The 16,743-nt window shown below is 41.0% G+C and overlaps 1 protein-coding gene across 3 annotated transcripts in view; it reads left to right on the plus strand.

Moving 5' to 3' along the window:
• Nucleotides 1–164: 164 nt before the first annotated feature.
• The window catches only part of LOC135904654 (uncharacterized), a 49,670-nt gene continuing 33,091 nt past the window's right edge, over nt 165–16,743 (plus strand). For 2 of the 3 annotated variants that reach the window (XM_065435534.1, XM_070534051.1), the window contains exons 1-8: nt 165–436; nt 527–778; nt 6,641–6,840; nt 9,279–9,554; nt 9,884–10,169; nt 12,182–12,255; nt 12,854–12,937; nt 16,445–16,577. In XM_065435534.1, the coding sequence (XP_065291606.1) occupies nt 361–436; nt 527–778; nt 6,641–6,840; nt 9,279–9,554; nt 9,884–10,169; nt 12,182–12,255; nt 12,854–12,937; nt 16,445–16,577 (1,381 nt within the window). In that variant the 5' untranslated portion in view covers nt 165–360. The remainder of the gene's footprint in view (nt 437–526; nt 779–6,640; nt 6,841–9,278; nt 9,555–9,883; nt 10,170–12,181; nt 12,256–12,853; nt 12,938–16,444; nt 16,578–16,743) is intronic. The other variant, XM_065435535.1, reaches the window with a different exon arrangement.

The following is a 16,743-nucleotide window of genomic DNA, read 5'->3' on the forward strand; positions in this document are numbered from 1 at the left end:
TAAAACAATCTGAGAAGATAATATATTTAGAATTTGTTTTATCTAAAGTATTGTTCTAGCAAAAATTGAGTAACGGTGTGACATACTTGCAAGTGAAGATAAGAGCATATTCAAGCGCAGTGCTGCTACGGCACTACGTCAATCTTCCTGAAAGCGTTCTCGTCGTTTCCTTCCGTAGCTATGGAAACACAGAATGGCAGCATCAGCTTCTGTCGGGCGATCTTCGCCACTAAGATAATGTGAAATTAACAGCATCATGTGAGCAGAGCTTGTCGAAAATTGTCGCAGCAATTTGCGTCATGTGTCATTACCTGCTAGTTCACGCGATGCGGTTGACAAGGATAGTCGTTTGACAGTAATATGAATCTGAGGACCAAGCGCAGGATAACTCTCTGTACAGCGTGTTGCTTTTTTGTCATCACCGGAATAGAATACGGTGAGTCGCGCAGCCATACGGGCAGTGTGTCACGCTTCTTTTCTTTTTCGCAACTTTTGTCACAGCGTCATTTCTCTTGTTCTTTCGCAGCTGTGATATTGCCGTCGGTATGGATGTATCTCAAGAACTGCCTCGAGTCGCCCGATTATGCGATCGCCGTGGTGATCTCGGCGTGCTGCCTTACAGGGCTGTTCGTGAGCCCGTTCGTGGGTGTGTGGGCAGATGGGACGCGCAACGTGCGTTCAGTTTTACTGGTTGTCAATGTGGGACAGTTCGCGGGCAGCCTGCTGTACTTCGTTGGCATATCTCCTTGGCTTCTCTTGGTTGCCCGGCTGCTATCAGGTAAGGAAGCGCGGACGGTTAGCGATGCTCGCGTGCGAGCGCGCCGGTTCACCGAGGAGTGTAAACAAACCGACACCGCAAATACTGCGGGTGCCATAACGCTAGAGTGAATCACACGCTGACTAGAAGGAGCGCAACGAAAAACTTTTTGTTGCGATGCACAACCCACGCGCCCCTTCGCGTTTGACCGCTGCACCGCGTGACCTCACTGAAACACCGAGGCAGCGTGTGTCTTTATTTAGAAACGCCGCGCGAAGCCGCTTTGCGGAAGCTGTCGCTAAGGTGCTCCATTTAAAACGGTTTTGTCGATCTTTTGTTTGTCTTGTTCTATGTGATTTCCTCGTAGATCGGTGCGCGCAGGCTCCTTGAAATTGTTACCGAAAGTGTTCAGGAGTTAGAAATCGCGCGCAGTTTTTTTGTAGGATAATTATTGACTGCTGTAGTGCTAGAGTGCGCCTTGCGCTCGTTTCGATTGTTTTGTTCATACGTGCATTTTATCTAAATGCCGGCTCTACGCAAGTGCGCTCCATTGTTTGCCTTTGCAGACACCGTGGAATCGGACGGCGTTTCTGAGTTTCTTCTTTTATATTATGTTTTCTTTTTGTTTGTTCTTTGTGTTTGTGTGTTTCATAAACCTGACTATCGTGTTTCTGTTATTATTTAGAGGAGGCTTCTTTTGCTTTAATTGAGGAGTCTCAACGCAGGACCACTTAACTGAGAATCCTGCATAGTAGATCTGCCACATCGCATCTCTTGCGCTGTAATACGAATCGTTTCTGGCGTTTTGCAAATTGACACAAGAAAGCCTATACGTAGCTAGACCTGCTCAAACCTTTCAGCATTATTCGTTATATTTAATACACTGATCTGAACCTTAAAGAGAGAGAAATAAGAGCAAGGTCCTAAAGTTCTATTGTAGCAATGGATGTGTCACTGATATATGTTGTATGGGCCATAGTAGTTTAGTGACCCAAGTTATTCTTCAGCTGAGCACCAGAGTGACAGGTTTGAAAGCCGACTGTGGAAGGAAAGTGCTGTGCCTTGTTCCAATGCTTGTGAAGTGTAAACAATAAATTGCAAGGCTTCTTTTCTCTCGCATAGGAGAAGACAGTGAGGACATATATCTGCAACCACACTGCTGTTGATTTGTCAGGAGTGGTTATTAACACACATGCTTTCTTTTCCGAGACACACTGCTCTTGTCTCATATTCAATGCCCTGTGCTGTATTACTGTTTGACAGTTGTATGTCCGACACTGGCATACATAAATATTATCTGTTTCGCTGACTCTTCAAACTGCTGTTCTTGCACTTATTAACATGGTTATGTGTTAATCGTTGATGTATATACCATGCTTTACTTGCCTTTTTCTTGCCACTTTTATTTTTAATATTTACGGAATTATCGTGGCTACAGGTGTTTTTAATCTTTCTTATATTAGCGCTATGACATTTGCTGTACATTATTTTTTTATGCAATGCCTCTGGGTGCCTGTAAGGCATTTCTAAATGAATAAGTAAATAAATAACTTGATCTCTGTCATGCTTTCTTGCACACCTCAGGTATAACTTATTACAGCTGCTCTCCCATTTTATGTACGAAGCTTTCATGTAATTTGTGGCTAAAGTGACCTAAGAGCCTTCAGTATTGTACTTTTGTGATGACACAATTTGGCATGCAGATTAGTAGCACCTCCCAGGCTGTGTCTCAGATGAGTGTGTGCTTCACATGCACGCAGTCATCTGAGACGCTTGCCAGGTAGCAATGGTGAGACTTTAGCTCATGTGTGATCCATTTGATCTTTCATGCACTTTGATTAAGTATAGCTAGAAAAGTACCGTACAGCAGACATGAACATAGACAAATGGCACATACAAACATTGACGATCAACTGAGTGCTCTTCATTTCGATGAAAGAGTGTATAAAAGGTTGAGTGCGTGCCTGGTCTCAATGCACTGACAAGATTATTTATCAAAACATTTATTAAATACATGAGTAGGCTATTAATTGTGCAAGTTCACCTTTGATGTCCCTGTTGAAGAAGTCATGCATTTGGATAGTTCAGGGCCGACTTATTGGGTGAAAGCCACGTATACCTTTCATGCGCTCTCTGTCATGTGTACAGTCACTGTTTCCTAGCCAGGCATGAACAAGCCCCAAATTAACAGGTTAATTTTAGGGGTGTGCAAAATGTAAGTTTTGAGACTGAGTCTAATATTTTTGTAATAGTTTTCAAATAAAAAGCTGCGATTTTCAACAACCACTGATATTGAACAGTGTTCACATGCTAGCATTCATAATGTTGGCAAGTTTCTGTTACACTGCACAATATGAAGCATGCTTTATTAAAAACACAAATGGAGAATACGGACAAATAAGCATTTTTTTCACCAAGTTGGGACTTTTCGGGGTAGTGTGTGCATGCATATTATTAAAATGAACATGTAAAAGGCAATCTTGTTGACCCATTAGCATCTAAGTATACCTTTCAGTCTAACAGAAAAATCTGCATCACTTGCACTGATGGCAGGGCAGAACATATAGCCTTTTCTTTAGTCATAATTATTACATATGATGCACAAAGGAACGAGGGCGAAGCGAAAAACAAGAACATGTCCTCATTTCCTCTTTATTATTATTATTATTATTATTAATTATTATTATTATTATTATTTGAATGCAAATTTTCATATAATCTCGGACAGTCATGCTCTGGAGTAGTCACTAATACGTTTACTAGCATAAGTAAAGCTAAGAGAGATGCTTGGGTGTGTAAAACGTGCTGAAATAATAAGTGACTAAACAGCGGAGGAAAACAGCGGTTCAGATCATCACTGTTGGATGAGCTAGGGGAATTCAGAAAAGGTTTGCAGTCTTTGCCGGTTCTACATAAGAGAATGATTCTCTTCTAGCGCTGCAGGAAGAGTTCACGGTGGTATCAAAATCAGTTGCGCAACTCGAAGAATCAGTGTCATTTTTGTCTGAGAAGTACAGTTCTGTATTGAAACAGCAGCAAGCTAGGACATCCATGAATGTCAAACATCTGAGGGTGCTGAACTGGAAGCTCTGAAAACAAGATGTGGTAATCCAGAGAGCAGTAATAAAAAAACTAGAAGAAAACCAAAATGAAGTTGAGCAGTAAAGCACACAAAAGAATCTTGAGATTCACAGTTTGCCTGAGAAAAGTGATGAAAGCTTAGCACAAACAATCATGCAAATGGCAGCAAAACTGGAACTGTCTGGGTTTTCATCCAACAACGTTACGGCCGCACATCGCTTGAAAGTCAAAATTGGGGGCACACCTGTGGTCCTGGTACCGCTTTATATCTGTAATTTGGAAGGGAAAAAGGTTTGAAGCACATGGAAAGCTGAAGCAACTGCGTGAAGGTGCATAATTTCCAAAGATCTACTTCAATGAAACTAGACCAAAGCTTACCGTTATCTCTTCTGGAATGCCAGAACGAAGGCAAAGGAGGAGGGTTATCAGTTTTGGTCAACAAAAGAAGGCAAGATCTTCATAAAAAAAATGTAACAGTGTCTCTTGCTCGAATTTGTAAACAAGCAGACCTGGAAAACATTGTTTAGTCAGCATGCCTTTTTCTTTCAGTGAACTACTGGACATCAATTCATTTAAAACAGAATTTCAATGGAATTCTCATCAAAGTTTCACCGTTGTGAGCGTTAATATTCGAAGTCTGCGTAAATACTGGGAAGAGTTTAAATTTGTCGCTGAGTCTGCAGCTGGCTTCGTAGACATCTTGTAATAATGGAAATCAATGTTTCTCAGGCTTGCCTTGATACTTTCACCTTGCAGGGCTTTTCCGCACATTTTGTTACATAAAGTGGGTGTCGTTGCGGAGGTATTGCTCTCTTCGTAAACAACAACTGTGAAGTTTCTTCTGTTGATGCTTCTTTCATACATGCTGTATCTATGATGATAAAAGTTTGTAAGATGTCATTTTCTGTGCATGTCTTATCGATTTGTAGATCACCCTCATGCAGGCTTTCACAGTTTCTTGTAGAGCTTGATGAAACTTTGTGGCTTTGGAGCTCAGTGGACCAATTCTGTTTGATCAGGGACTTTAACCCTGTAATGTCCAAGCACTGTTCCACATGAAGGAAAATTGGAACGAATTGTTGACGTTTATTTCTGGCCTTGGAGAGTACATTAGGGAAAAAAATAAACAAGAAATGTTTTCTTTTCTTGCAGTTACAAATTAATTACTGTGCTAATTAATTATCAAATGGTTTGTTACACTGTCCACAGCTGAAGATTCACTCAAGCATATTAAATATGCAATTATAGGCTTGAGGCATGAAACTCAGCGTAGCATATATTTATTTATTTTATTTATTTATTTGCAGGTACTGTTGGCCAATTGGGCCGTTACAGGGGTGGGGTAGAAATATTGCACAAAACGCATCATGACTTACATAAAGCAGCGCTGCATAGCTAATACATAATCAAAATACATAATCATAATAGCTAATACATAATATTATGTACATAATACACAATACATACATAATACATATCATATATGATACATTGGGCATCACATCAACATTTTATCTCTGAAAAAGTGTCTATTTAATATTATCATTTCATTTGACTGGGCATCCCTAACCAAAGAAGATTTGTTGGGTAAAGTATGTGAAAGATTCTGTATGCAACTGAAAAATTTTGAATTATGTTGCACACAGTTGGTAGCTAATCCGATAAGATAAGAATGAACATGGAAATCATTGCTACAATTTCATATCAAGATACCTTGTGGAAACACTGTTAAAGAAATCTGAGAAATCCAACACTGTGATTAGAATACAAGTCGGCAAGAAGTAGAGTTGTTGCTCTTCTGTGTGGTGCCAGACGCCGTTACTTTTTTAATAAGGTCCAGCGATCTTCAAATAATGTCAGCAAAACTTGGTCTTTGATAAATCATCTCATAGGGTGAGTTCCAGTAAACAGTCTATTTTTGATTCTTTTCAGCAACCTCCCACAACAGTGGCTGATGCTTTCAACAGGCACCTCGTAAGAATGTCCCAAGGAGCTGTCTCTCTATCCATAAACACTTGGTCATTAATGCAATCCATATCTGCATCAGGTTTCCTTTCGAAAGTTTTGAGGTGTGATCTGGAAGGAATTCTTCTCAGTTGCCGACCTAACAAGCGCCCCTGGATATGATGGAATATCATTACACATCATCCGAAGGAATTTCAATGCAGTGTTAGATATTATCCTTCATACATTGAATGGTTCTTTGGAAAGTGGCGAAATTCCGGAATGCCTAAAAACTGCAGTTGTTATGCCACTATACAAGTCAGGGAAGAAAGATAAACCCAGTTAACCCCTGTTAACAAGAATCCAGTGTTCTATTGTCCATTATATGAGACATAAGGAAACAGAATCAACACTGGGTGCATGTGCACAAGGGTCAGGCGAACACAAGAAAGAGCATTGGCTCTTGTGAACTTCGTCTCGCAAAAGCGAAACTATTGCTGAAAGTGATTGCTCAAGAATACCACCCCAGGTCCTGACACGCATATTGAACAGACATCTAAACTATGGCCAACGTTTGAAATGAATTGAATGCTTAGCTATGAATGCATCAGCAACTCCATAGTACAAACTGATAACTTCTCGCTGTAGATCACACATGCTGATGACCCAAAGAATGACTGTTTTTCTCTGCTCAAGAGGGTGAAGACGTCAGCAAGAAGCACTGCGTTCCTCATTAGTATTTCTGAAAATTTTTAACAGAGTTTATCCTCTTTAATCAAAAAAGAGGTTTTAAATTTTGTCTACTGTAATTGTTACTCTTTTTTTTTTCTCACTGTCTCTCTCTCTCTCTTGTTAAAGGTCTGGGCACGGGAACAGCTGCAGTCATACTAGCTGATACAGCCCGCTCTACAACCGAGAAAGATCGCACTGCCACGTTTGCACTGCTGGCAGGCTTCCGTGAACTCGGCCTTATTGTTGGATCATCCCTGCACGTCGTCTTTGAAAATGAGAATCTCAGCGGGGGAGCATTTCCGTTCGATCGCTATTCCATTCCTGCAGTACGTGTGCTCAGTACTTGTTTTCCTTTTCATTCTACGTGGGCAACAGCTTGGTTGCCTACGTTAAAATTTGAACAGTTGAGATTAATGCAGCAGGTTGAGAGAATTGTTTACAATGAATGGTTGGTTAAGGGCTTGTTACACAGTTTTTTGGTTTTGTGAACATCTAATCGATACCATTGCCTTCAAGGTCACACCAGTGCACCAGCAGCCTACAAGTGCCCTGGGCTGATTACCTTCACGCGTACCTGTTAGAAATCAGCATGATGTAGTTCAAGCCTTTTTACATATGTACAATGGTAGCATTGTCATTATGAACACGCAAGCCTCTTTGAAATTAAGTGTATGTTGTAACACATAAGAAGCGCTTTCTGGAACTGTAATTCTGTTTAAAAAAAGAAAACAGATTGTGCGTGTTTTCACCTTACGTAGCATTTCTTTGGCTTTCTATTGAAGTATATGAGATTCACTCATTCACAAATTTCACAGCAGTGAACTTTTGGCTGCTAATGTGATAGTTTTTCAGCAGCCTCAGTACTTTTCCCAACATGGCAATGAAACTTGAATATTTCAGAAATCATTCTGTCTGCTTGTCCCACATGTGGTACATCCTCCGAAAACTTTGCGGTCGGTCTCCTAAAAAGCCACATGAAGCTATATTTTATGCAGTGTCGCTAACCTAGTGAGGAAGTCACTAAATTTAGTGGGTTTAAGAGGCAGCTTCAGCTCGAGTGCTCCTATCTAAATACATGTAAAAAGAGAATTCGTTTTTCTCAGCAACCACTGCACCAAATTTGATGAGTTTTGTTGCATTTAAAAGAAAAACTTAAACTCTAGTGACTGTCGGTTTCGTATTTTCGATTTAGGTCATACATTTTTTATTAAAAATTGGCAAAAATCAAAAATATTCAAAAACGAAACTATAAAGTTTACAACCCTGTAACTCAGCAACGAAAAATGATAATACACTTCTGTGTATTGCATCTAATAGCACATCTCAAGTGGACAAAATTGATATGTTACACATGAATCTCAAAAAATTTAGTAATATGGAAATACAGCTTTTGCAGAACCCTTGTAAACAACATAACTAATTCATGTAAAATACAAAATGACATATCAAATTTGTCTGCTTTCAGTGATCTAATGAATGCCATTTACAGAACCGCGATATCTGTTCTTGTTGCAGAGCTATGAATTTGTAAACTTCGTGCTTCTATTTTTTTCAGACTTTCGAATTTTTGAAAATTCTTGTAACAAAATTGAGGACCTAAATCGAAATTCCGTTTCCAACAGTCACTAGAATTTAACCTTCTCTCTCAAATGCAGTACATTTCATTAAAGTTGGTCCAGGGGTTATCTCAAAAAAATGTTTTTGCATTTTACGTGTATTTGAATAGGCGGCATTGGAGTTTGGCCCAAGCTAAAGCTTCCTCTTGAGTCACTCTAACAATAACTTTGCCTTCTTGGAGCCTTAGTGACTTTTCTTGCAGAAGCATATGCATTTGGGCTGGTTGGTTTATGACTTGAGCGGAAACAGTGCAAAATAACAGGAGATGAGAAAGTGACAGACAACAGCACTGTTGTCTGCCCTATTCTCATCTCCTGTTATTTTGTACTGTTTCCACTCTTGACTTATTTTAGTGATGTAAATAGCCAGTAGACTGCCCTAGTAAAATTCCTCGAGACACTTTGATTGAATTCAATGCCTCGCCCCATTGTATCCCATGAGGGATATATACACCTTCACTTGTCGCTACTCCTATGAAGAAATTATAGAGAGCTTACTAGTATCCATCTGGGTGCATCAGTAGCATGAAAGCTGCTTTTATAGTCAAAACACAATCTCGAGATGCAATATCATTTTAAAAATGAAGGATTGTTCTGCCTTTTCACATTGCAATCATTGGCCTCCCACTACAAAAGGTAATGTAAAAGTTTAATTGAATAAATAATGAGGAAGACATCTAGGAACAGTTAAAATGTAGAAACAAAATTATCAGTAAGTCGTCACCATCACTTATGTTACATTTGACTGGTCACTTTCAAGCGCTCTTGCAATGCGTTTAACACTCGGCTGGTCAAGACTGAGTGCTTGAAACACATTCGCATGGTTCCCTTAGAACGCCCAGAGACACCCTCACCTCCTTTGAGCTGGGAGCACTACCGAGATCTGTCGGAATCTCGGTCACGTGGCTACTCCAATTGCTCTGGGAGCAGCTGTGAGCGTTCAGCTGGGTAGGTTTCTTCTTGCTACAATCTAAAGAAGGCTCCATATCGATGCAAAAAAGATTTGGAGCACAGTAGGGGCCATTCACATGTACCATAAGTGACATTTCGTTAAAGATGGAGTGTTGTGGGCCGCTACCTGGCATCCTTGCTTCCCAAACAATGTTACCAGCACTGGTTTGATGTCCTTTCTTCTGTAATCTTTCCAGCTGCTGATGGCCTTCCTCTGGCTACTGATGGAAGCCTGCTTCTTCCTGGCGTATTTCAACATGGCCCAGCTTTGCCATCAGCAGAGACTTGAAGACACTCTGCAATGCAGCTACTTGGAAGCAAGCATGGGCAATGTCTCAGAGTGTGCGCCACCACCCAGTCCATTCCCCCAGCACCGCGAGCTTCAGCATGACTTGGATCATGCCGATAGCATCAGTTATTCTGCAGGAGGGCTGTCATCACACCACCCCTGCCACCCGCACCGAATGATTCAGGCAGGGTTGCTTGGCTTATTCAGTATGGTGCGAAAACTTGTTTCGGAGATCATGTTGCTGTCTTTCTTCTCTTTTCTTCTTTGTTTTCTTTTTTTTGTGTTGAACTTTTTGTTGTTAATACAAATCCTTTGACTTGTTTGTTGTCATTGTAAAGCAACCTTTTCCAATTTGTTGGAAGGCAAATGCTATAACAGTAGACTTTCGTTAATGCAACGTCAGCGTTCCTTTGACAAAAGAAAAAAAGTAAAGCACTTTGTTGACACGTGATCTCTTTGGTGACCTACATTTTCCTAAGCTTCTGACAAATTCATTTTTTGTTTACGTTTCAGGCTCCTCTAATGGGCTCGCTCAATAGCAACCTTGCCAAAATGCATCGCAGCCCGCTTAACTTGTCCCTGGACGAAGGTGATCTCTTCAGCGATGCCATGATCGAGACTGCCGAAAGGTTCATACTGAGCTCAGAGTCTGCCAACCCTGGTGCTGCTTTTAGGAGCACGTTCAGTGCCCCTCCAAGCATGAGTGACATCGAGCAGTCTGCGACCCACTCAACCTCCGACAATGTCAAGTCAGAATCTATTGTGCCAGAGACGCAGGTTTTGCACAGGTACTGCTCAGGTGTGTTCTGTTCCTCTGTTCCTTTATTTAATCCTTGAGCGATAATTTTTGAAAAAACTCTGTCATTACATTTAAATGCAGTTGACTTTTGCTAATTGAAACTCTTGGGGATGCTGAGCTTTTTGTACGAGTTGTCCCAAGTTTAATGAAGTGTGGTAAGGCATATAATTATACGTTTCAAACAATACAGATGTTCACAGGACGATAGATACAAAGTGATGAACACTTAGCGAACACGGGAAGCCACAAGCTAGAGTTAATGTTTTGACAAGAGTACTTATCCTCATCATGACAACTTCAGGACAACAACTGTTGGTGCCAGGCAACTCCCCTTGTCGAAACACTGACTGGAACCTGAGGCTTCCCTTGTTTAACCACTGTCAATCAGAATCATGGGCTTTTATACAAATATACAATACAATACAATATTTTATATGGTAACCTGGCAAGGGAACAAAAGTTCATGATCACCAGTCAGCCTCGAGAGCCTGTGTAGGAGTCTGCTTATCTAGCTCAATTACTCGCAGAAGACCCTGATCGTGAAAAGGAAAATGTACAGAATATTAAAAATAGGTAGGAGTGCATACAGCAGGCATTACCCAATCCTAATTGGGAGCTAACGATGGCCGTTGAAAAGAAATGCACAATCATTCTGCCCATGCTAACATACGAGGCAGAAACTTGGAGGTTAACAAAGATGCTCGAGAACAAGTTAAGATTCGTACAGTGAGCAATGGAACAAAAAATGTTAGGCGTAACAGAAGAGACAGGAAGAGAGCGGTGTGGATCAGAGAGCAAACAGAGATAACTGATATTCTAGTAGACGTGGGCAGGTCACGTAATGTGTAGGGTATACAATCGGTGGACCATTAGAGCTACAGAATGAGTCCCGAGGGAAGGGAACCACAGTAAAACATGGCAGAACATTGGCTGTGGGGTGATGAAATTAACAAATCTGCAGGTGCAAGTAAGAATTAGCTAGCGCAAGAAAGGGTAATTGGAGATCGCTGGGAGAGGCCTTCATCCTGCAGTGGACATAAAGATATGATAGCCGATGATGAGGATACAAATATATGTACACACCCGCGAAGCATTGTTCAATAATGAGCAGCTGGTCACAACCGAGTTCTTTGGTGTAGATGAGGGAAAGTAAACACACAAGCACATCCAGAATGTCAGGACTGCAAATGCATGGCCGGGTTGGTGGCTGCTATTAGCAGTGATGCCTACCAACATGCAGAGAAGTTTGAATACCAACTGCTACCGGGCGGCTTTCACTATTCATGCCTTACATATACATATTCTCATTCGCTGTTCTTAGCTGTGTTTCTGCTCTTTTAGAAGCCAACCATTTTGAATCATGTAAAAGCAATTTGAAGTAGACAGCTTTGAAAAAAGCCAGAACAAAGCTGGTGAAATGAGGATTAGAGATTTGTTCTAAATTAATTGCTGTTAATAATTATCCAAGTTTCAATCATTGTAAGTTGACGGTAGCTTTCATGTTAGGTTTGGCTACTTCATTGCTTGGCTGACTCTGGAGCAATTATCACCTTATTTGGAATGCACTTTGTCTTCATTTGTAAAGAGCATCGAATGGAATGAAGGGATCAGATTTAGTTCACTACCCATATACTAAATTTTCATGGTAACAGTGATTGTGTTTGTGCAGATTGCACACAGATTTTACAGCCTTTTAAGGGTTGCCAGAGTGTAATTATTAGGGATTCAACAAAGGTGCTGAGGCTAATTACAAAATGAATCTTTCCAAGAAACACTGGTTGCAGTGAATTTCTGTAATATTGTGAGCTCCATAGACTGTCTTAGGCAAGCTGTATGTGAAATAGTGTAGTTGCCACAGGAAGCTAACAGTCACTCTTCGAAAACTGATATTAACTTTTTTTATTCAATTTAGAAATCTTCACTATTATTGCTTTCCTAAGACTTGTTATCCAGTCTAGAATGTGTTTAGCATACCAACTTTATATTGACTTGATCATTTTTTTTTCCTGCAGAGTATATCAGAGAAGATACAGTTGTGTTGTTGGCTATAACGTTTCTGGTCACCTACAGCCAAACGGCTCTTCAGGTGAGCCAAGCAGTCCTCAGATTACAATGTCATGACTTGTGACAGTGTTTTTTTGTTGTGCCTCACCATGAACTATATTTAACCCTCACGTTATTGTTTCGTTCACTTGTTAGCTAAATTGGTATTCATTTATTGTCAATTTAGCTTATTAGCTATATTGCCTTTGTGTTCAGTGCATCATATAATGTTCACATTAATTTGTTGCTTATGTAAGTTACCGTAACACATAAAATTTTTTTTATATCCTTGATCAGTTTGCTTGGATTTTTATGCAATTTTCATATTGACATCGTTTTTGTGTGTGTTTATGTTTTTATTTATACTTTAATAGGTTCCAACTAGTCTCAATCTGTGGATTCATATGTTTTTGAACATGTATATTGTTAATAATATCAATTCATTTTTATTTTTATTCCCATTTGCTTCAATGGTTCTGCTCCTGCCATTGGTTGGCAGTCTATGCCACTGATCTATGGCCAGTTCTCTGCAGTGTAGTATAACATGGACTGATCAGCAGTGCTTGTTATAATAATAATTGGCTATCTATGACTCTGCACTACTTTGAATTTTGGTATCTCCGACTTTTTATAAATTCCAGGCTGCTCTTTATCCTGTGGCAAAAGAGTACTACCGTTATGGAGAGATGAAAAGCATTGCAATATACCTCGTATGCGGTGTTGAGGTAAGAAGGCAGTTCATGGCACCTCATGTCAAACGGTAGTATGTGGTTATGCATGTACTTTTGTGTCATTGAAACTGATTACAGTGAAGAAGGTCTTCCTAGACATTCTTGTTGTGAATATGTTCAGTCACTGAATTTGCTGCTAAATTATAGATCAGTAAAACTGAAGTTTCAGTGCACATATACTTATCATGAACAGTTGAGAGTCCGTCACAAGGCTTGCCGTTGCATCAAGTCACACGATCGTTGCATATTCTTAGTATTTACTGATGCGTCATGTTGCTAAGTGATAGGCCCTGTCTGGGAAATGACCCATGTTTTGTTACTTGTTTAATATATATACTTCTTATTCAAGTGAACACACGTGTTTTGCTCTTACACTGTAACTATAAAGTTCAGTAGCTCTGTCGCGCGCATGCCTTCAAAGAGCATTCGAAATGAAAATCGAAATCTGTGGGCCCCATTGGCTGTGTTCTGTGAGCTTGTACAACGGGACAAATTGTAATTGAAAAAATGTTGGAAGGCAATTCAGCCTCTAGTTCAAGTAGATGAAAAACAATGCCCTCCTTGGTGAGTTGTGGTTGAGAATGGGGTGTATGAACTGTACATAATTTATTGTCAGAGCTGCGCTGGAGTGACAATGTTTGATCAATGTCAGCTAGAGGTTGAATTGCCTTTCCAACTTTTTGAGTGCGACATTGAGCATCTTCTGCATGTTTCTTCTTGCGCTCTTTAAAGTCCACTATAGCCATCGATTTCCTCGGCTGTGGCATAGCAATGTGAAGGCAAGTAGTGAGCAAGTGAGCGCCGGTCTCATTTCATGGTGCTTCCTCAAAGTACTGATATTTCCCCGGCGCAGGTGGAGTGCTGCATTCCTGCACTTACTGAAGGCAGAGTGCATTTAACTCTTTCCCTACCATGGGGAAAATAGGTGCTTTTTGTAGGTTACGCCAGATTTTTTTTTTATATTGCAACAATTATATGGACACTCCAGGCGCATTACTGCCATTGGTGACACCATGATGTTCTGTATAAAGTTATAAGGGTGATAAAACCATTGCCGTGCATCTTACGTTGTATGTGCGAGTGAAAACACGGAAGAGGGAAGATAACGGGCAGGCAGCACACCTTCTTCCATCGTGTGCGAGGCACCCAATGTTGCGAGATAATGGAGGTAGGGGAGGGAGGGGGCGGCGTTCTATTCTGGCTGCAACTGCGTATGTGGCGGCTGCACGCGGCCATAGAGCCGCATCTTGAGAGCCATCTGCATTGGGGGCAGTCTGAGTGCATCGACGGCCAGTAGCTTTGTGCATGCTGTGTGCTCTCGGCACTCAGTTTGTGCTGAAGCGATAGACAGCACAAAGGTCACTTCGCTTGCTGCTGCTGCCACACTTGCTCATGCCAGTGTTTCGACAGCGAGTGTTCGCGGTCATCGAGTGTCATGTGTTTGTGTTTGCTGTGCGTGCTGACACCATGTTTATTAATTTAGTTAGCCAAGCAAATGTTTACAAGTTGATGCAGTTGATAAATGTGCTATCCTTACTTCGTATGGCTGTCTGCTAATTTGCTATCATAATCGATGCTTTGCATTTCTGGCGAAACTGTGACATACTTTTTTTTAAGGAACTACTGCATCCAATATTTTATGTAATACACAAACAAAAGGCAAAATGAATGCACTTTTCACACAAAAATGTTTTATTAACGAGATGTATGTCATTAAAAAAATTATAAATTCCCAGAATCAAGATTGTGGGACAAAATTGAACAAAGTTTGTAAAGACACGCTTGTATCTAAGAACACTGTGTAACGAAAATTATGAGATATACAAAATGTATTGCTGTCTAATATGCATTATCTCCTGAAAAACGAAAATGTTTCATTGAACAAGTATTACACCACAAAAATTTAACTGCAAGCACTACAGTTGGGCCTCCTGGGCTGTGGCTGCCGATGTTCCAGGCTGGTTAGCGTCATCGTTGCTCTGAGTCGGAAGTCTGACAGATAGGCAGCATCCTCACACTTGGTGCTGCTCTATCCATCGATAAAATCAGCTGCAGACGCAGTGGAATCACAAGCTTTGCAATCTTTCAAACTGGGCGCGCCACTCCTGGAGGCGGCCAATTTTGCCTTCTAATTTGACGATCATGAAGCTTCGAAACGCATTCAAAAATTACCGCCTGGCGGGAAGAAATCGAAGTGCTTAGAAAACAACAATATAGTTCTCCTCCTTTATGCCTGATGGCACAGTGTGTCCGTGAACTTGATGAGGCATGTGTATGCTGCAGCAAAAATCTTGAGACCACTCAGCACATCCTTATGTAATGCGAAGGGATTCACTCAGTGAAAGCCGTAGGTAACATACACCTTCTAGAAGCACTTGGGTTTAAAGTGGACAGAAGCATCAACTGGTCAGCAGTTGAGATAAGCAAGAGACATTTAGAGTATTGGTGGAAAAAAAAGCAGGTAAGAGATTGATACGACCGCATCTCTTGCAGTCGTAGCTAGCGGTACAAGGTAGATTTTGAAGAGAAAAAAAAAAGCTTAAGAAGATGCGTACAAAAATTCTAGATAAGAAACATGTATAGCATACCTGATTCAATCAAGCAGACTTCGTGACAATTAGTCATCGCCCCGTTGCAAAGGGGATGCCAAAATATCACCATCATCATCGCTGCGGAAGGTCTCAAAAGTGGCGTTTTGAACCATTGTTAGTGGGCAGCCATTTTTGCTTTCTACTTTGAAAATCGCAAAATTTCAGAGTGCATTCAAAACTCACTGCCTGGCAGGAAAAAAAGCGAACTTCTTAGAAAACAAGAATAAGGTTCTCCTCCTTCACGTCCGATAGCGCAGTGTGTCCATGAGTGGCGTGGAAGGTCTCGAAAGCAGCATTTAAAACCATCGATAGCGGGCTAACGATGCCCAATGGATGCGGTAGGGGAGGAGTTCAGCTGCGCTCGGCACTCTATATCAACTCACCCCTTGCATGAGGGGAGTAGGAAAGGCATTCGACTTTAGACTGCACTACATTTGGGACTGCACCCTCGTTTTTAGATTGCACTATCTCCAGAATTGGCCCGCAAAAGAGGCTAGACGGTTGAAACAGACTTACCCCATACAGAGAAGTGGTGGTAACTCGCCAAGAAAGACATTGTCTTCAGAATTCAATCACTGTTGTGCACGATAGCAACCAAAGGTGCCCATTTGACACCAATGTTATATCAGCATTAGTTACTCAACTAAATATTTAGTCACCCAGTGCCTTTGATTCCTGTAGTGCATTGCATAGAGAGGGCCTCGACTTGGGTATCTTGGTGTCTTAGGTAGCATGTATGGGAGTTCAATGACGAGTTAGGACATTTCCACGTTCAAGAAGTCCCACATAGCGTGTTGTCAGTATCAGCTGTACCTTTATAGCATTGAGTATTCACCAATTACTTAAATGCTGGACACGGATAACTGCGAGCACCAAATTGGTATTAAAGGCTCTGTCTCTTCTTTTGCAGGTCCTCCTGGTGTTTGTCAGTATACGCATCCTGAGTCGACAGCTTTCAGACCGACTGTTGCTCCTAGTTGGCCTAGTCTTCACTTGTGCGGGAACTTTCCTTTGGCTTGGTTTCAGTTTTGTTGCAAGTCCAGGTTAGTCATGTGCTGTATGAGCAGTGCAGCAGGACAGCTGCATGGTTTAACAGGTTGCCAAAGAGAAACACTCAAACAATTTTAGGTAATAGACCACTCCTTCAAAACGATGTTTACACTTCGGCTGAAGACTGCACTAGTTGAATTTCAGGCCCAAACTAAAGAA

This window comes from Dermacentor albipictus, chromosome 2 (assembly GCF_038994185.2).
Source record: "Dermacentor albipictus isolate Rhodes 1998 colony chromosome 2, USDA_Dalb.pri_finalv2, whole genome shotgun sequence".
NCBI classification, from domain to species: Eukaryota; Metazoa; Arthropoda; class Arachnida; order Ixodida; family Ixodidae; genus Dermacentor; species Dermacentor albipictus.